This window comes from Rhodnius prolixus, unplaced genomic scaffold (genome assembly GCF_049639745.1).
Source record: "Rhodnius prolixus isolate KJV_2025 unplaced genomic scaffold, Rpr scaffold_7, whole genome shotgun sequence".
Taxonomy (NCBI): Eukaryota; Metazoa; Arthropoda; class Insecta; order Hemiptera; family Reduviidae; genus Rhodnius; species Rhodnius prolixus.
In genome coordinates this window covers 15,210,661-15,232,721 of record NW_027411582.1, presented here as the reverse complement: position 1 = coordinate 15,232,721, position 22,061 = coordinate 15,210,661, and the positions used below count along the sequence as shown (strand labels likewise).

Genomic DNA, 22,061 nt, shown 5'->3' with positions numbered 1-22,061 from the left:
AGTTACTGATAGAGCCGTAATGAAATAAGTCTTCACAAAATTTATTAAAGCAGATTTTAACGTTAACTTCAATTGTTTTCATAGGAAAGGAAAAAACAAACTTTTATCAGTAATTGTCTCTCTCAGCGAATAAATCGCCCAATCTTGAAAAAGACTCCACTTTGTAAATTAATATTGTCTAATTAGCTAAAAAAAAAATCATTTGCTATGATAGGTACATACATTACATTCATTCTTTTAAGTGTGTAAATTTCAAAGAGGCATTTGCTCCAATTTTTAAAGTTATCTGGAATTTAGCCTTATGAAAGTTAATCGTCAGTTTCCTACGAATTGTCACACACATACTTGTGCAGTAGTGCATGCCAACTCATATTAGCCTAAATCATGATAATTGCTTAGAAATAGAACAAATGTGTTTGTACATACATGAGATTTTTCTACTATTTTTTTGACAGCATTTATTGTAGAGTTTTTAGTAAGATGAATCTTTAAAATAAAAACAATAAATTCATTCTAAACGTATGGTGGGTAAACCTACGAACAAAAAACAAAAACAAACAAACTACCAACTTGTTTTTACAAATGGGGACAATTCTCACTCACACTTTAAGTTCAGAAAGTGTCTCCTTTACCACACTTACTTTTCCTTGTCATTTTCATCGAACCGTGATAAGTTGGAGAGTGCTAACTTTTATATGAGGTTACCTCTACTCTATTATTTTATTATTTTGTTGAAACTGTACACTTCACTTTCAGACAAAAAATTATTACTATCAGTTTAAAGATTATCTTAAAAATTGATTTAGGTAGAGAATTGGGCTTTATTTATAATATTACTTATAGTCAATCATTTTTCAACTCGTACTTCAACGAATGCGCTTCAAAAAAAGGTCATGAGACATAACGTGGCACTCTATTTCTTGTATTCTCCAAGAGTTAAACGAAATTTTTAAGGATAACTTTATTATTTATTTAATCATCAAATATTCTGCTACCATTGATTCCTCTGGTGATAATGCAGGCTGAAGGAACAGCAAGATGATCAAGATTTTCGAGAATAGTAAAATCTAAACGTAGTAATGCTTACACCAAGATCTCCTCTTGCAAGAACGCGAGTTACTTCTGAGCTATTATAAAATTTAAATTTTGTCTAAGAATGTCAATATTGCAAAGGTTTGATTGAATTCGTATTAGGTTTGATTAACTTTGAAGGAAGGATTTCAATCAAAAATTAAGCAATTATATTGCTATCCTTGAACGAGTTAAGTCTTTTTAAAATTCTACTGGATATTTCTTACAACTAGATGTAAAGAAAGTACTAAAATTATTCTTTGGATGCACACTTAGTACCTGTTAGTAGAGTTGATATAGCAGATTTTGCAGGCCTTTTTGAAGGAAGATACAATTAGATAGTAACTGATTCATGTACGAACTTTACAGAATATTATGCATTTTGAGCAATCAAAGACATTTTTCCAACAGCATAGTGACAGAAATCGAGCCTTGGTTCAATAATAAAAAAAAATTAAAAAAAAAATTCAGAAAAAAAAGAAGTTTTACACACAAACGATCAACACCGTTTTAACCTGGCATAAATTTAATAGCACAAAAAGTAGATCAAATTTATTTACAGACTTTGCAGCCAATCTTTTGAAGATGAGCAGATGTTTTATTCTCATAATGAAACAGTCATCATACAGGAAGGTTTATTTTCAGGACTGTTCTTAGGATGCAGGGACCACGATATATGTAGCTTTTAAAATCAAACGATATAGGTTGTAGCCTATGTGAGATAGCTTATTAAGTTCTATAATACAAAAAAAATAGGTGAAGAATCGAGTACATCGTTCCTAAGGCAAGATGAGATAAAAAACAAAAATAGGATGTGATTGCTTTAAAATAATATTGAACCGTAATAATGATTTTTTTTTTTTAATATATGAGAGCTGTATCACTGTTTTTCAATGAATGCTGCGAAACGATATGATAGATGCTTCTAGTTTTATAGATTTCTAAGTCACATTAGAATAGGGTTACCAACTGCCCTTTTTTGGAAAGGACAGTCCTTTTTTAACACCTGGTTGTTCTTGCCCTTTCTTAAATTTAGGAAAGGACGCCTTTTGTTTTTTTTTCAGATATTATTCGCACAAATCTAATTTATTTTATCGTATTTTTGATTTAAGTTCTGACTTCCGAGACTTCTTCATTTGGCGTGTTGTTTTTCTGTTCTAACTGAACTGAATAGGTCAACAGGTTATTGATGTAACGATGAACAAAATGCAAAAAAATGGTACTGGATTTGGTGATTCTGATTAATTATGTTCTTATGGTAGGTGAATTCCTTTCATAGTGCCGACGCTGTTTTGAGGCCTACTTTTTTGCAATTAATCACAGATTTCTCCATCAATTTTTAAAATAACCCCTATGCATTGTATACCTTTCGAGAGGTGATTGTATCTAGATGTTTTTCATGAATAGTGCACGTTTTAAACTTATATAATATTTTTGAGAAAAATGAAGTCAAAGTTTTTGGAAAAAAATATAAACTTGCTATTTCTTATGTTTGGTCCACAAAGTGAAATACTTAATATTATTATTTTGAAATATAAATTAACTTACTTAGAAGGAAAATTTAACCTTCTTTCTAATGAGATTATTGAAATTGCTATAGCTTTAATAGTTTGAGAAATATAGACAAATGTTTGCTAAAAAGTAGTAATACCTTGAAAAAACATAAAATTAAAAATATCTATAAAACGGAGCCGAAACGAGCCATAGTTTATATGGAATTTTCTGTTGCAAATGATGCCCAGAATCGCCTCTCGAAGTAACGGTAGTCTTATGCTGAACACCCTGTATATTCCCTTGCCCCAAAATCCTATCGACGGCCCTGAATGTACCTAATATTTTTTGGGTGTCCTTTTTTTGGAACTTTATAGAGTTGGCAACCCTACATTAGAATTAATATTCGTCTACAGCGACAGACCATCTCCCAAGGCTATGTATCTACTCCAGAGTTATTTTAGCTAGGTCATATCAAGGACAGAGAAATCTGTTGAAAGAATTGCCAGAAAACCCTGGAAGAGTAATTTGAGAAATGAGAAAAGGGTGCATACTCAATAGACGGTACGAAGGATGTTGAAATGGGAAGTGGTAGAAGAAATACTGAACACGGGAAGCTACTTGGCTAAGGGCGTCTGAGGGGACATTATGATATCCTAGAACAACGCGCTAAGAAAAAAAACAAATCGTTTAACAAGGAAAATTAAATTACCAGCATGGAGTTGCTTTATTTTGAAAGCTAAAAGCTTGTTTTTAAAGTAAACTTAAAAAATAATAAAATAAAGATTAAATATAGTTCAAATAATAATAAAAAAATATACTTACATATACAAGTAACAGCTAACATCCTTTCCGCAGAATCTGGTGGGTCACAATCAGGATAGAAAGGTTTCAGCACGTAAACAGCAAATGTTAAAGCGACAATCGCTTGTGAACATGGTCGAACAATCATACATTCAACCCAGAGTCTAATAAAAGCTAAAAATGGCCCAAACGTTTCCATAATGTAAGCATAATCGGCACCTGATTTTGATATCATACATCCTAATTCTGCATAACAATAAGCACCAACCTGTAAAGAGGGTGGTAAAGAAATGACAAAAAAAATGAAAATAAAAGGTTTGGGATTTTAATGGTAGTCACATTAAGTTATTTATTATTTATTTAAATACTATTTATATGATGAACAATAAAAATATGATCGTATTTCAAGTTTATAAACTATTTGAATAAATACTCTGTAAAAATAATTCAGATTCTAATTGTTCATACTTGTTTCAATTTTAGGTGAAGCTTTTTTGGATAAACAATTAAGATGGTTTGAAGCCAAAGCAAGTACATCTTCATAACGTATGTTAGGAGGATAAGATACGTTCAATATTCTACATGAATTTAATAAATTTACCAAGTTTAGGGGCAATTATAGCAGCAATTTAGACATGGTCTCAAAAAAATGTATAAAATTCACACTGAAAAGTGATATTTCTCGGATGAATTAATTTTGTTTTCCCAAGTTATGGGTAGGTGCCATTTTTTTTTAAAGATATTTTTCTAAAAACCATTTTTTTTGAACTCAGATAAAAATAGATATTTTTAGTGAAATACATTAACTTCGTAAAATTGGACATAAGCTATGTTGTGTTTTGTACAGTATTATCAATTTTCCACCAGAGTGTAGCGAAAACAAATTAGATTAAAAATAACCGAAGCTTAACATAATGTTCACTAGTTATTCATTAAATAAAATTACACTTGACTCGATTTTATTAATAACATTAAATTCTATTACTTAGTTTATAATAGAATTAGTTGCTTATAAATAGATATGACTCAGTAAATCTATCCTTTTAGGAAAATCAATTATATAGATTGATTGCTTATTCATTTGACTGAAAAATAAATCAAGAAATCATAGAATTAATTAATATGAGAATAAAGAAATTATTAATGCTCCTACACGTACCGAATCATTAATTTAGTGTTAATATATTTTATCGAGGCAACGACAAAATAATTGATTTTAAATGTATTAATAAAAAATAAAAATGAATTTACGTAGAATATGTATTTTTACATTGATCAATGGAAAATTGTTTTATTACCTTCCGCATCACATTTTTTCCATTTATCCATTATTATTTTACGTGTAAATTAGAAATCTATGGCCCTAAATTTATGGATAGTGATTCTCATAAACGTTATTAGATCTACCAGCTTCATTTTAGAATTATCCTGTTTGAAGTCCTTAACTACCGAAATTGATGTATGCTTATATGGGAGGACTTACCATAGAAAAAACCCCTGAGGAGAGCCACACAATCAACGCTACATTCACTGAGCCAGTCTCCCTAAGGACACCAGTTGGTGATACGAAAATTCCAGAACCAATTATACTTCCAACAATAACCGTTATACCATTAACTAAGCTCATTTTCGCTTTTAATTTCACTTCACCACCACCATCGACCGCATCTTGGGCCAATGGCAGGCTGGCCTCGTCGCTTTTGTCTCGGCTGGATTTCCTTACTGACATTCTGGAACATAAGTAAAACAAAATACTATAGTAAGTAAAATATTAATTAGTTTCAATGTAGTAAAATAAATATTTCAGGTTTTACGCAAACCTTAAATGAAATAGAATAAGCTCTTTTAAATCTTAAAAAATTTCTTGTTCAGTTCTAACAACTGGCTTAAAGCCCACGTGAAAGACGCCAAAGTATTATTTTCAATTGAATACTTTCTCACTTTAGAATTATACGTTTTTACCCTAAACACGATCCAAAATTTCGGTATTTGGGGACGTTAAGTGAGTAGCTTGAACGCTCATCTTAAATTAACCAGCTGGGCCAATGACCGCTCAGCCTTCTTCAAGGGTTTTAAGCAGATGAAGCTTGATTGTGACAAGATCTGCTGCAATTGGATTGTGATGTAAGAACATTTTTTACTAGGAATTCATTTTGTATCAAGATTTAGTAAGTTCAAATAAACATGGAATTTTGAAATGTGTTCGAACACACAAAAGTGAGTTAAGATGATGAATTTTCAATTGTAGAATCTAAATTCTGTTTATGATGGATCGTTTAGCTGTAAGGCATTGTTAAAGTTTGTAGGTCAATGTCAATGAAAGAAGATTAAACCACGTTTATACTGTTCATACTATAATAAAATAGTTTAGAGCATTTTTTAAAGTAGTTTTTAACAAAGATTATGTTCCTCCAGTTGTGCTGTATGAATATTAGTAATCCATTAGTTCTCTTGCCTGACACTGTGCAAGAAAACGCGCTGAAACCGCCGAAGATTTATTACTATTTAATTCAAGTTAATTTGCCAAATTTGGGAAAAATGAAAGAGAGATTATTGCTGATTTCAGTAATAATTTTTTGTAAAGCTTTGAACCAAGAAACTAGGTCATCTTCAGGGTTTATTAGCAATTATAATATTTTTTTTACATTTTTAACAGCAAAGGTCTGTGTGCCTCTGTCCAAGGTCGAAGGCTTGGGCAAACAAATTATGACTGAAATCGGCAATAACCTTTCTTTTGTTTTAGGATTAATGAATCAGACACCAAAAACTATGAACAACAATGTAAGGGTAAAGATTTATTTGACAGTGTTAATCTTAAAGTTATAAACAAGGAGAATGTAAAGATGCAATTAAATGCAACGGACAAGCTCCAATAAGTGTGCGTAGAATGACTCCTCTGTCAGGGTAGCGACGAATGGAGCCATGTTCTTTTCAGTAGAAAAACGGCACATTTTTAAGTTATATTTCCCAAATACTCTTTGTAGTTAGTAACTACTAGTAGTAATCGCCTATCATTTCAGGCAGGGCTTAACGTCCAACTACCATTTACTAGGTGGCGTGGTCGGAGGCGACTAGCAAACGTACTTTACTAACATATTTCTCATTTAACCATTAAATAAAATCCAAGGCCAAGACCGGGAATCGAACTCAGTACCACAATGAATATTAGCTTTGCAGGTCTTTGTAGTTAGTAACTACAAGTACATTATAACTTTTTATAAGTTATATTATATTATACAAGTACATTATAACTTTTTATAAAAAACATTTTCACAGGAAAAATCTATTTTAAGGCAGTTCTATGAAGGCTTCCCTGGAAAAGGAAATATAAGTTTAATCCATGGATTTATCACTTATACAATATCAAAAAGATTGAAATGAACTGTTAAAATTTCGTGTTAGAATGAAAATGGGAGTAACGGAAAGTGCACATTTCTTGAAGGTTCTTTTTCACAATTTTGCTAAATTATCTCGAAAATAAATTTACTACTTATACTAACAGTTTTAATTGAAAATTTTCCGTAATAATGAAGTTTAGTAGGATTTGTGGGTAATAAAGTATTTGGGCTCCCAGCTAACGTGCTCTGTATTCTACGATTTTACTAGCTACTAATGTTATTAGAAATAATATATACGAGTATATTGCTAAAATTCTGATAAAATATGAAGAAAATTTGTCTCTTACAATTATGAGAAATATAGTACGAGAAAAGGGAAAATTTTGAATGCATCACACAAAATGTTTCTTCAACTTGACCCATCAAGAAAAAGAAATATTAAATAGATGTTATAAGATCAAAAAATAAATACTTGCAATATTTCTTTTTTGTTTACGACAGAAGTAGGATGTCCAAAATATTTGTAGCAAGTTTATAATTACATATTACCCTTCTTTATGATAGTAACGAAACTAGGCGAGTGTAATAATAGATCAACTTTAGATAATCACATCATTAAACCTGAATTTCTCCAATATTTTACACCTGAATTCATTTCTAATGTTTATATGAGTGATTCATGAGGTAAACTGATTTTAAAATTAATAATTGCATTTACAATCAGAGGCTGATGAAATTTTTCCAACATTTACATCAGTACTTACTGTATGCTTTTGTATTTCATTTAACCTTCAATTGAATGGGCAATAGTGTGCAAGCCATCAGTTAGAGTTAGGAGAGACATGATGTTTGTTTAAACATTAAAAATCTGGTGTGGTAAAATTCATGCAATAAAACAATATTAAGTGATGATGAAAAAGAAAATTGCCTGCAACAGAACTTAAAAAAAACAAAACGCAATCATCTTTTCCCCAAAACTGCTCTTAAAATATACAGTGTATTCATTTTAAGACGACTCAAATGCATTTCATGCTTAAACGTTTAATTTGAGCAAAAAATAGTAGAGGAAAAATTTGTTGCCCGTCACATCTAGTTTCAGAATATGCGACTTGATTTTAGATTGCTGCCCGCATACGCGGCTGACGCGCGACCAAAAGTGAGGGTTTGCGGTTGACCCCCCTTTTCATATACACGGTTTTAAAGAGTATAAAAAGTTATGAAAGAAACCGGAAACCGCAATTCGATATCTTTAAATTAAAGGTGCTAAGCCATTTCAAAATCTGGGTATTTTTAATCATATTTCAATTTTTTTAACTTGTTATCAAAGAGAAAGAAGAGCACGGATAGGTCATTTTTATGTATTTTTTCATCCCCTTTCTGCTAAAAATATTGCCAAGGCAGTAAAGCTAATATTTTTCTTTATATTGGGAAATAAGTCGTTTTCCGAGTGATTTTTCTAAGAAAAATCAAATGTTAAGAGCTTTAGATGTTCTCAAGCATACACAAAATGGCTAAAAATTAATTTTACATCTGTTACAAACAAGAAGGTTTAATAATTATTTGGTAATTTTGGGAGAGTTGCGTTTAATTACCAAAAAAATTGGAAACCTCCTGCCACATATTTAAGTGATCAATATCTTTCATGTAAAGGATCAAACTTATTCCTTAATTTATCAAATAATGAACTTTATGCAGCTTGTGCAGCATGTACGGTGCCTCCACTGGCTCGCAAGCCAGGTTAGCGAGGAGATTATCAACTGCTCTCTGTATCTGAGGAGGCACCTTTGAAGGCACAGTACTTGCTTCACAAGTTGAGTAAAGTGTATTATTTGATAAATACCAATAAATTATTTGAAACTAGAGGCGACGGGCAACAAATTTTTCCTCTACCATTTTTTTGCTCAGATTAACCGTTTAAGCATGAAATGCATTTGAGCCGTCTTAAAATCAACACCCTGTATATACATATATATTTTTTAAATTTAAAGTAGTAGAGTTTTTTGAAGCAATGAGTTGCCAATATCATTTGATCTAAGAAAATCTTTTGAGAATATTTCAGAAGCATCATGAAAAAGTGAGAAAATCCATTAAGTAAAAAGTGGTGTCTCCGTTCCGAGATATTCATTGCTAAGAAAATGTCATATCTCAAGAAGATGCGCCCAAAAACTACAAATTGTAAAGATACCACGTCGGCCAAGCGGATAGAGACCCTCAAAGATGTATTGTAGTACTGAAAATAAAGAGCCAGTCTGTACTTTTTTTGATAGATTAAGAAAAATATATTTTTTAATTCATTTCACAAATAATACGTAAATCTGATATCAAGAAATCATTACAAAAATTGACCACCAATCACTTGTAGTCAACAGTTTACGAACAAAGAAACAAAAAATTTGATCTTCCCAAATTATTTTCTATTATAACAATGTGAAAACTATATATATAAAAAAAAAAGAACAACTAACTTAAGTAATAATGGGACAAGCGTGTAATTATTGGCATTGGCAAAGGTACTGCATCTAGAGTTACTGAACCTCGGACATGTATTTCCTGTTGTCATTACGAAACTGAAATATTTCAACAGTTTTGCTGACTACAACAATATCTTATTAGTTACTAATTTTATTAGGTCATAAACAATAATAAAATAGAAATTATCTATTAAGACATAGAAAATATAATATATATACTTTTTTTTTTTTTAATTATTTTTAATCCATTTGACATAAATTGTAGTAACAAAAGTTATAATCATTTAAATTGCTCTCTTTTAACAGCAAACCTTTCAGCTTCTGAAATAATTTTTATGCTAAATTGAAATGACTAAAACAAGTTTACACAGTAAAGCAATAAAACAAAAACTTAAAAACCCTTGCGGTAAAGATACATTTTCTAGTTAATACAATTCTTTAAAACAATGACATTTCATTTGATTACAGTCATTAATATGCATTTTTCAACTGAATTACAAAGACTCATTTATTTTAATTATTTATTCTTATTTTTGTTTAGGCTTCTAGCCCGTACAAAAAGAGTTGGATATATAATTGAGTACAAAATACATTCATTCAAATAATAGTGAATATAGAAATAAAGAATAATGAAGCACATTTTATGTGTACAAAACAAAACAAAAGCAAGTATAAGAAGAACAGAACAAGACAGCACAGAATGTCAAAATTAAGAATAAGTGAAATTTAGAATTTTAAATTGTATTAATTTGCTAGGTTAACCTAACAAATCAGACAAATTCTCTCTACAAAATACATTCTTACAAGTCTTAATAAATACTTAGGATTAGAGTAATGTATATAAATAAAGAAAAAATCGAGAGCAATGGGGAATAATGTTCTAAATTAAATTAGCTTATCAGTTTCAGATGATGAGTCAATCGAGTTCTCTTCTCAAGTGCGGATACCATAAAGTAATAAAGGTTATACAATTTATTCGCATCATCGGCAGAGCTGTATGATAAGAGCGAGTCAAGATCCTCAGAACTACCGCGCAGATAAGACTGTAAATACTTTGCTCTAAGGTCCTTTGTAAAAAGGAAAAATGAACAATAAAATGTGACAAAATCATCCGAGATATTATCGAAACAAGTTGGGCGCAATAATTTTCCGAGTGCAATTTGTACTTTGCCCCTATTTATATAAAAAGTGGGGGAACTTGCCCACTGGAAAGCCTAAGTTGACAGTACAATCTGTAACAACTTTCATGTCCACACAATTGTTTAAATAATACTCACCTTCACCAAAGTTACCAATATTTCTATATAAAAAAAAAAAAATAAATAAAACGTGAGTTTAATCCACATCCAGACATCGCCAATGGTTATACTATATCTTGCATACCAGACTATTAAAGCTAGCGTTCAAAACATTCGCATCCTGCCTTTTCCAAACGTCTAGTGCACCTACAGTATGAAGACAAATTCTAACGTAGAGACACCCAGTTGAAAGATATATGTTTATACAAAAACTTTCATTAACTTTACAGCTTGCTGCTCGTAATTGGAGATGCAACTACTTCGGTTTAGCAAAGTATATGGTTCCTAAATCTACAACTGTAGATATTATATCTACACTATATCTACAACTCTAAACATTACCTTCTAATTAAAAGAGAAAAAAGAAAAAGGAAAACCTAGAATGGAATTAAAACTTTTACGTTAAGTTTACTGATTGTAAACTTTTACATTGGAAAAAGCCAACTGGATTAATGCAGTCTTCAATCCTAATGATTAATCTTTTGCATAAATTGCATTGGCGATGTAAGAAAACTCAATATTCACTGGACTGTGTCCAAATCGAAGTAGGTTATTGTGATTTAAGGAGTATACAATAAGTAAGTTAAGCATTAATTTTGTTATATTTGTTACTAGCTCTTACTGAAGTCAGAAAAAGTTTTGTTCTTGTGTGAAATTGTTGGTGAATTAGTTTTCACAAGAAAAGCCAAACGTTACCTTCCTTATTTTCCATTTTCACTAACTTTCTTTTCTTATTTCTTTCTCACAAAACGACTTCACTAACACTTTTTCTCTTTTCTGTAAGCGTTTTATGTGAGAGAAAATTAATGTTTGTTTTTACGAGTCAATAAGGTAATAAACAGTTTACATATTTTTACAAATAAGGCAGAAAAAAAAGACACTTACCAATTGAAGGCTAGCACTTATTACCCACATTCATATTGGTGTAATATCATCAGTGTGTATGGGGATATCTAAAACCATGAACTTTAAATTCATTATTCCCGAAAGCCTCTTTAAAATAGTCCTAAGAAGGCCAATACAGTGGCTACGTAATATTTTATCAATTCCAAGACTTCTTTTAGTGCCATCAGTGTGGACAAAGTAAACTTCATTTTAAAAAAAAACTTTCTTCTCTCTTCTTCAACAGAAAATCAATCTTTAACTTCATACTGTTATAAAGCCGGGTGTTCCAGAAGCTAGCTTGTAGATACCTAGCTAGTGGATCTCTGCTATGGACATCTGAATAGCACCAGCAACACCGTTAAGTCCAGCTTAGTTGGCGTTTAGTGTTAGAGCATTTTCCATTCAGAATTTTAAGGGAAAACTTAAAGTAATAGCTTCTTTTACAAGGCGAGGCTTAACGTACAATTACCTATTGATGTCCTACATGAGAGCGAAATTCAAACTTTACTACTTTTATTTGTTTTATTGCTTGTAAGAAATGATACATTTCTATAGCAAGAGTTTGGCCTCTGCTAGTAATAACAATTATAAAAGTATGTAAAAGTATGAAATACAAAATCAAAATCACCCCTCGTTACAATTATTTCTTGAAAAACAAAGAAAAATAATGAAAACTGATATATTTACAAAAAATAACAAATTTGATTCTGATAGGAGTTTAATTATTATTCGGCGGCGGAATCCCTTTACAGCTGTTAAATACAATTCTTACAAATCTATACCTCTCTTCTAAAGTACCAGAAATGAAATGGAACAAACTGTTTAATTTTTCTTTGCTGTCAATATCAAGTAGGTTAGTGTAAACCTCAGTGTTATTGGAGCTTATGTAACCTATTTAACAATCTTTTCCTTAGTGAATTATAGAAAGAACATTCCAGCATGAAGTGATTGATATTGTCTCTTTTTCTTTCAGCACAAGTAAAACTAACCCTTTCATGGTCAAATACATGGTTTATTCCTTTCTGAAAAATCCTAGGATACTTAGTACTGACTACCCTAATCTGAGCTATCAGTCTGATTTTTGAAATATTACACTTGAGATTAACATATGACTTGCCATTGACCATAGGACATATCAATCTATAATTAGTATTAAATGAAGAATTGAGTACATCTCTAACGTCTTTAGATAAACAGTTGTTATAAAATTTAGAGTTGAGATTTTTCAGGTTACAAAATAGAAATTCAACACTCTGTAGCTCCCAGACATTCTCTGTCCCTATAGAGTAAAGCATATCTTTAATGAAACTCACCCAATTTCAAACTTTACTATTAACGTTTTTTTTTTTTTTTCTGTAACAAATACAAAGTAGCTACAGTCTAGATTCGAACGGGGGATCTCCCACTCACGAAGCCACGCCCATAACCACTAGCTTAACATCCTCCCCTGAACACTGTTAAGACTAATGATCGTACTATACGCGAAGTAGCATGCAGAAAGAAACAAAGCAAGAATAAGTCAACTTATTATGTGCACCAAACTGATGAATCACATCTGAATATGGATGGAAATCAAGAACTGGTCCAAATTTAAGAAAGAAATAAAAGATTGCTACGTAGGATAAATCAGCAATTAATAGTTCTAGATTCTCATGAGAATCAGTATTCTCCTCAGAAACATTATCCTGCCTTCAAACACAGAATGTAGTCGCTCTTTTATCCTAAAACGCAACAAATTGTTTTGAATAAGAGATGTCCAAATAACCGCTTACTTGGTTCACAAAATGATATTACGAGGGTCGTTTGAAAAGTCCGTGCAAAGTCAGAGAGATAGCACCACTGGCGCGTATCAAGGTTATATTTAGTTAGTAGCATCTCTTGGAAGAACACACACCAAGTTTCAGCCAGATCGGTCTATTTCTTTGTGTTTGGCATTCGTTTGAATCGAGGAAGTCGAGTGATTTTCAAAAAAATGGACGAAAAAGAATTTCGTGTGTTGATTAAACACTACTTTATGAAAGGCAAAACGCCTCAGGAGACTAAAGAGAAGTTTGATAAACATTATGGTGACTCTGCACCTTCGATTAGAACAGTTTATAAGTGGTTTCAAAATTTTCGGAGTGGCCATATGGGCACAAGTGACGCTTGAACGTTCTGGACGCCCTGTTGAGGTTACTACTCCAGAAATCATTGATAAAATCCATGATATGGTGATGGATGACAGAAGAGTGAAGGTGCGTGAGATTGCTAGTGCTGTGGGCATCTCGAATGAACGGGTACATAATATTTTGCATCAGCATTTTTTCATGACAAAGCTATCCGCAAGATGGGTGCCGCGATTGCTCACGCTTGACCAAAAACGAAATCGTGTGAAGTGTTGCAAGGACGGTTTGCAGCTGTCCCAGAAGAATCCGCAGGACTTTAAGCGTCGTTTCGTCACTGTGGATGAAACATGGATACATCACTACACTCCTGAGACCAAAGAACAATCTAAACAATGGGTTACCAAAGGGGAATCTGCGCCAAAAAAGGCGAAGACCGTTCCTTCGGCCGGAAAGATTATGGCGACTGCCTTTTGGGATTCGCAAGGAATAATCCTCATCGACTATCTGGAAAAGGGTAAAACTATTACAGTGCATATTATTCATCGTTATTGGACTGTTTGAAAACCGAGCTGCAAGAAAAACGCCCACGATTGGCCCACAAAAAAAGTCCTTTTCCATCACGACAACGCACCAGCTCAATCCTCAGCAGTTGTGGTCGCAAAATTAATGGAAATAGGGTTCCAACTCGTTTCACCTCCCCCCTATTCTCCAGAACTTGGCTCTCTCGGACTACTATTTGTTCCCCAATATGAAGAAATGGCTGGCGGGAAAAAGATTTTATTCAAACGAGGAGGTGATTGCAGAAACGAATGGCTATTTTTCAGACTTGGACAAATCCTATTATTCGGAAGGGATCAACAAACTAGAGCAGCGTTGGACGAAGTGTATAAGCCTAAAACGAGACTATGTTGAAAAATAAAAAAGGTTTACCCCAAAAAATTAAGTAGTTTTTATTTTTGCACGGACTTTTCAAACGACCCTCGTACTTACCTTCATTACCGCTGATATATTGTTGTAAAAATATGTGAAGCTGAAATCACGATGAAATTCATTTCACGTCATGTTATCATTTATGGAAGTTTAGCTTGCTAAATATCATCACCGACTATCACTCATTAGAATTAGCAAAAACATAATCAATTTGACCGTTACTTTAACATTGACTCGTTATGATAAAATATCAGCGGTCGTAAAGTACAAGTATTTTATCACCTTTTTTTTGTAATAGCTTGTTGTGAATTTCATAATTGCAATAAAATAATCAAATGTGAGTTATATCTTAACTGTTGCTCCATAAAAGGTAGCTCTTCTCCTCCAAAGATTTTAGTTATTTATAACTAAAATGAAGATTTGCGATAAATTTTGTAATAGAGAATAATTAAAGTACTATTATTCGTAAATTGAATAATTTCTATATCTGAATTCTACTGAGTAGATAATTTGCTAGCGGAGTTTGAAGATATTAAAAGAATCAGCTTCTTTACCAGTTCAAGTAAAGAAGGGCGATAATGAGCCAGTTTATACAATTCTTTAAGCTAACTGGTGAAGTTAAAATATTTATTGTATAATTAATTATACAATTACTTGAAAAGACACGACATTCTATTACTGCTATTGTCAAAGTCAAAACATCTTTCTAAATACTTCTGTCTAATTGAGTAGAATGCTGAACAGATAAACAATATATCTATTAAATCTTCATACACTTTCAAATCATAAAATTAACAGAAAAGTTTTGGATTGATTATATACTTATTGTTACTGATATTTAATGAAATATTGTATTGACCTAACTGCAATCTCAATTATATAGATAATTTAAATATTTACATTATTGGAATATTTCTCTTACCCTGTGTAAGTAATATTTAACAATATTTAAGTATAAGCTATGTATACTTAAGAACACGCGTCTCTAATCTGATCAGCGGCTGTAGCATATAAGCGTCTAGATTACTAGGGTTATAGCCAAAGGGGAGGTTGTTGTCAAGGGAAGAAGATCAGACTGGTGTGGAATTTTCTATATTGATTTGCAACTAGATTGGGAACACTTAGTTCATTAAAGAGGGTGGAGACCTAGTTAGGAAGGATCCATAACTGACCAGGGATTTTAGATTATGTACAAAATAAAATAAGCGAGAGTTTAGAAGTTGTCTGCCTGAATTGTGCTTCTTTTTTTTACTTGCAATAAGTCCTGAGTAGGAATTAAGAAAACAAATATTCTAAAAAATATGTATAAATATTTTCTATGATATTAAGGTGTACAGTCATCTATGCAAAGATTAGTTTGAAGTACCGTTAGTGAAATGCAACGTTGTCAAAATATTTGAAGTTTAAGCCGTTTCCAACATGATAAAGTAATGTCCTAGCATGTTGTTTACTTTTATAACATTAATAAATTTGTCAGCTTTCCAAGGAAAACATAGTCCTTGATTTTATCATCTACTCGGTAAGCTGGCAAAACAATGAAACCGAAACTTTGGTAAAATCTTCAGTAATTGAGTCTTAGTTTCAGCAAAAAAGATAAAACAAACTAAGGGTAGTTTAATTATTCAATTTCAGAAAAAAAAAAAAACTTTTTTGTTGAATCTAAAAACTTCATACCAAGAAAGTAGTTTTAATAAATTTCATGAAGAGCACAATTTTTCCATTGACCTAAGGCGAAGTAACAAGTGGAAAAAACGAGACAGTTTGGGTCAATATTTATTCTACATTTATGGAGATGGTCTGGCATTCTTCATTGTAGCACGTGACTAAAACTTTTTTTTAACGCAAAAAAAGTGAAAAAGATAAAACAGCAATCACCCTTAGTTTCCTTAATGAATTTGCAATCAAAACGCGATAATAAGTGATCCCGGAAATCTCTGCATTATTTTCAACAAACTATAACTCTATTAACAATGTTAATGAGGCCCGATATAAGTTTTTTTATTTTAATATAGAAATTTAAAATTTGATAAAAATATATTTAAAATGAAAGAGAAATACAAACAATAAATTATGCGATTACAGAAATACCTTGCAGTTTTCTCCTACCTTTATTACAATTTTTTTAACCCATATTTACGTGTTTAATTGAAGAAGAAGGAACCCAATGCAATTAATGATACCAATGAAATTTTCTGACCCTGTCAATGCCCTTTATTACTCAACTACACTTTCTAATAGGGCAAAGAGTTACTAATATACCGTAATGAAGTCACATTTGATAAAAACTTTAAGAAAATAGAATTTAAAACTTTCTACTCAAAACTGTAGCACCAATTTCTTAAGATACAATCATCGCGTTAGCGCTATAAGTAACAGTGATAACCGAGTAACAAATGGTAAGGTAACGAGTGGAGAAGTTACCGCAGTGGTAACACTCCCAAATATTAGATGGTTAGTCATTCTCTTCACTGGAGAGGAGATCACGAGGCCACTGTCTTTTAAGACGTCCTGTCCGGGTTATCAGGAAGTGTACTAGAAGAAAGATTTTTGAGCTAGAGGATTTATACTGAGATTGCAGGCTGAAGTGGAGTTTTTTGTATCTTGTTTTCAGCAACTTGTGTGACAAAAGGAATGTTAAGGTCAGTGTGTATAGTCAGGTTGGAGACATAAAATGGAGCGTGTACAATAGTTCGAAGTATTTTAGATTGAAGAGATAGATTGAACCCCACAGCTCTATTCCATACGCCCAGATGGGTTTCAAAATAGAAGTATAAATCAGTCTTTTTGTTGTCTAGAGAGAGTTTTGATCTATCGTCTAAGAGTCTTTTAAGTAGTTGATAGTGTCTGTTTAGTTCTGTGTTCTTTTAAGTCTAGTGTGGGGGGTTCCAAAAAACTGTTCGGTCTAAGTAAAGCCGAGTGGAAAAGTTACCCCAGTGGCAACACTCCAAAACATTAGATGGTTAGTCACTCTCTTCACTTGAGAGGAGATCACGAGGCCACTGTCTCGTAAGGCGTCTTATACGGGTTATCAGGAAGAGTTCTAGAAGAAATATTTTGAGCTAGAAGATTTATATGAGATTGCAGGTTGAAATGGAGTTTTCTGTATCGTGTTTTCAGCAACTTGGATGACAAAAGGAATGTTAAGGTCAGTGTGTATAGTTCAGGTTGGGAGACATAAAATGGATCCTTTACAATAGTTCGAAGTATTTTAGATTGAAGAGATTGAATCCTTTGGAGATTAGAGAGTTTGTTTGAACCCCACAGCTCTATTCCATACACCCAGATGGGTTTCAAAATAGAAGAATAAATCAGTCTTTTTGTTGTCCAGAGAGAGTTTTGATCTATCGTCTAAGAGTCTTTTAAGTAGTGGATAGTGTCTGTTTAGTTCTGTGTTCTTTTAAGTCTAGTGTGGGGGGTTCCAAGAAAGTCTTCGGTCTAAGTAAAGCTCAAGGTAGCCGGCAACGTTCACTACTGGTAGAGGTGTTAGGTTATAGATGACGGGCGGAAGAGTAATGCGACGAAGAGTGGAGGTGATGTTTTGCGACTTAGTTTCATTAAGCTTACTAGCCCATCTCTTGAACTACTGTTCTAATGAAAGATACAATTAAAATCCGAAGATAGAAAGAATTTTTTAAGAACAAAAGATGCAGATAAAATCTTTGTTGATCCAGAATCATTAGGAACCTCAAAAGTGAATTTTGGTTAAAATTAGATATATAAATAAATAAATAATAACAAAAATTGTAGGTGAATCATCAGATCTTTATTTAATTAATCTTTTATTAAAGACTTCTTTCAATTAGTAGTTCTTCACAAAAATCTGTCACATTCTATCATACAAACTTTCTGTGTGTACGGATTAAAAAAATTTAATAGTCAATTCAGTTAATTTTGTTAATAAAATGATATTGACAGAACGTTTTAGATTTTGAAGTAAGACATTACCGTATTGTGTAAGATCAAAATAAAAGCTAAAAATTTAATAATTTTAATTAACTATAATTCTTTTGAATGTGTTGCAATTCGGACGCAGTACTTAAAGCTCCCTAAAATACTGATCAGAATTGAACGTAGACTTTCAATAAATAAACTAATTTCGAAACTAAAAACACGGCCAGAAATAGAAATTAAAAATGAATAGACACTCACCTTATAGTCTATGTGTAGGCTCCCTCAATATATAGAAAACGGACACTTCTCCGTCACATCATCTTATCTGCAAATAATAATAAAATATAAAATATTATCTGCTATCGTAACAATAATAAAAAAGAGCAAAAAAATGAAAAGATTGTAATTGTTAAAAACTATACAAAAAAAATAGGTGACGTATTTCATTACCAAAAAAAAAAAAACCTTTAAAAAATTGGTCAATTTTAGGAGAAAGAAAACTGAAAAAATGAAAAAACATTTTCTGGTAAACAGCAAAATTAAAAGAAAACTTTCACTTCTCCAAAAAAAAGCACTGCACTAAATCAAATCATTTAATAGAAATGGGTAATAATTACTTTTTAAGTCAAATAAAAATCACGCTATAACTGATAACAATAAAAAAAGAAGAAGGTGATTTTGAACTGATAATGAAAATTTCGACATATCGTATAATTTAGCGAAAACATTAGATAAAAAGTAACATCAGATCAGAACAATTAATGTATGGCATAATGTGGATTTCAATTTAAGTACCTTATTTTTTTTTGCTTATAAATACTACAGATTGTTGATCAATTTGATTAAACTGATTGCGAAAGGCAATCTGATTGAAGAAAAGAGGACTATATTTTTATTAATTTTTATTTTTATTTTATGCATTTTTACGGGAATGTAATAAGATTGACTTATCTTTTCAATTATTTCAAGGATTCTCTTAGCAATTATCATTAACTTCCTTCAAGTGGCCAATAATTTTTTTTATTAATATCCATATATTTGGACACTTCAAATCTATTTTCTTAGGATCATTAAAATTTGGTTTTATTGTAAACAGTAACGATGCTAATCCCTTCCCTGATCTGCTACAGTAAATCGAAACTAATTGACAATTTTTTAAAAAATATCAAAAGACTCTACGGCAGTGTTTCCCAACCTTTTTTGTGTCATGCCCCACCTTAACCTTTATAAAATTTTTATGCCCCCCCATGTAACATATATAATTTTTAACGTTAAAAAATTGATTCGTTCACTTAAGAAACATAAATGATAGGTTCTAGGAAGAAATCACTCTGAAATAGTTAACAAAACACAGTAAGTAAAATTTCAAAACATATAATGAAAAACTGAAATTCAAATTTCAAATATTTTAATACAGATTTTTCTATATTAATTTATTATTTTAATTTAGTGAGATCCTTGCGCTTGATGCTTGCTGCACAGAGATTTTATATAAGGTTCCAATTTGGTTAGCTGCAGTCTCAAGTCTCCACGTTGTGTTATATCCAGCCGATTTCTTTTTTTTACCAGTAAATCATTTACAGCACCAAATCCACATTCAGCTAAAAATGAAGATGGAAACGGTAGCAATAGTTTTCTTGCACATTTGGTTGAATTTAGGTATTTGATTTCTGTTTCCTCACAAAGCCATGCCATCGCTCCTTTTATATTAAATAAAGTTTTAACTGACTCATCATTTTGCAATTCTGCGAGTTCTTCTTGATACTGCATATTTGATATGCAGCGATGGGCCAATCAAGTGCCAACAACTGCGCTGTTTAGCGAGTTTTTAAAACGTCCGGAGTTCCCCGCGGCAGACTGCACGCTCCGCGGTGAACCCCGGACGAAGTTTACTTGACGACGCCAATCACCCAGTTGATATTTTGGTCTCGTCAAACGGAATTATACCTAATAATTATTTACCGCAATTATTTAAGAATTTGCTTTTTTTTGTTAAATTTGGCACCGATATCTAGCATTGCATTTAAATGGCCCGGAGCGAAAGGGTTAAAGTCGTGTCGAGTCCATTTTCGAATTGCCCCCCTTAACTATCAAATTGCCCCCCTGGGGGGCGTGGGCCCCACGTTGGGAAACACCGCTCTACGGAGTACATTCATAAAATACATACCAGTACATCTAAACCATATGCTGTAGTTTTAACCAACTACGAATTCTCTTTTCAAATAAAACCTTCTTTGTTTTTTGTTTACCAATAACGAATAATCCATTTTAAAACAATTACATTTTTTTTTCAATCTAACATTTTTGTATAAAATATGGGTGGGTTAACAGTGCATAATAATATTGTTGATTCGTTTAAAACATGGTAACAAGCATGTTTTTTATCAAATTATTTCTGAACGTATTCTAATTTACATCTATCAGAAGTTGATTCGTTTTGAGCTGAGATTTTGTCGTAATGTTTCTGTGATACACTGTAATCGAGGAGATTTATAAAGTCCTAATTAATAGAATAATCATTACGAACTGAGTGATGTAGGTTATACATTCTTAAATAAAAATAAATTTGGTGTTCCGATCGTAATCTATCTCCATGCAACCCTAGCGATCGGTAAAGTTAAGCCGCAACAACATCTTAAAGAAAGTGAAAACTTAAAATGGTGTACAATGGTCACTACAATCTCTCTTTACAAAACGAATAGTAAATATAAGTGAAAACTTATAAAGGGTCTTCTTTCTACAATCTCTCCTTAAATAATAAAAGGAAAAGTAAATATAAGAAATTCTCCTTAAACTTATGAACTGGTAAATAATATTTTAAAAAGGTTCAACAAAAATATTAATAGTTTTAGAGAGAGTTTAACTAAGTGAAGTATGAAGTAAATGCCCTCTGACAAAATCAATAAATTGCAAGCTGTATTGTCATTCCACAACCCTTTTGAATTTGTTAGCGAAAAAAGAAACCGGTTTGAGATGGGTTGGTTTGTTTCGCAACCACTTAAACAATCTAGGGTGACTATGAATGAGAATGATGCTAGCCGTTCATTTGCCAAAAGTAAGTAAACTAAATTTCGCAAACAATCAACAAAAGATTCTGTATTTTTTAAGCACTCTAAATATTTACATCATTTTAATGAAAATTTAACAAAATTTAATTAGTTTAACAACTAAAACTTATAACAAGTTTTAGAAAACTTGCTTTAAAAAAGCCTTTTACCACAAACTGCGCTTTCAAATTGTATCCAACGCAGTAACGAGGCTAAAGATATTTTTGCAGTCTTTTCAGGCTTTAATTCTACTAGAATACAGTGTCTCGATCATAATCCCTTCAGATAGAGGTATGTATTACATTGCTGACAAACCGTCGGTTCCACACCAGTGATAAGGCGTAAAACAATAGAGTTTTCCTCTAATACGAGCAATTAATAGAAGAATAACCCCTACATAGGAATGAACTACTATCTAAGTCAAGCTTTAGTCATCAGGAGAATCAAGTCTAACAATGTACATAGATAACTTTTTTTTCAGTAACTATCGTTTCGTGTCACTGTGGCCATCAGTTACTCAGTTACCATAAACATAGGATGGTAACTTCCTTCCAAACACTTTTTTGGAAACTCGATACAGTTCTGTGACTTGTGTATAGTTTAGTGCCAATGAATAGTACACTTTACTGGTACACTTTTTTTAAAAAATTCTTAAAAATTTTGATTTTCACAAACTAATTAATTTAAATTTTATTGTGGTGTATAAACTTTTTTTTTAGTTTAGTAGTTA

The 22,061-nt window shown here is 31.8% G+C and overlaps 1 protein-coding gene across 3 annotated transcripts in view; it reads right to left on the bottom strand.

Moving 5' to 3' along the window:
- Nucleotides 1–22,061, bottom strand: part of LOC141447057 (large neutral amino acids transporter small subunit 2) — a 51,119-nt gene that overhangs the window by 20,878 nt on the left and 8,180 nt on the right. For 2 of the 3 annotated variants that reach the window (XM_074114231.1, XM_074114233.1), the window contains exons 2-4: nucleotides 18,543–18,609; nucleotides 4,850–5,096; nucleotides 3,388–3,634 (exon numbers count right to left, since the gene is read on the bottom strand). In XM_074114231.1, the coding sequence (XP_073970332.1) occupies nucleotides 3,388–3,634; nucleotides 4,850–5,095 (493 nt within the window). In that variant the 5' untranslated portion in view covers nucleotide 5,096; nucleotides 18,543–18,609. Of the gene's footprint in view, nucleotides 1–3,387; nucleotides 3,635–4,849; nucleotides 5,097–18,542; nucleotides 18,610–18,749; nucleotides 18,770–22,061 lie in introns of those variants that run through there. The other variant, XM_074114232.1, reaches the window with a different exon arrangement.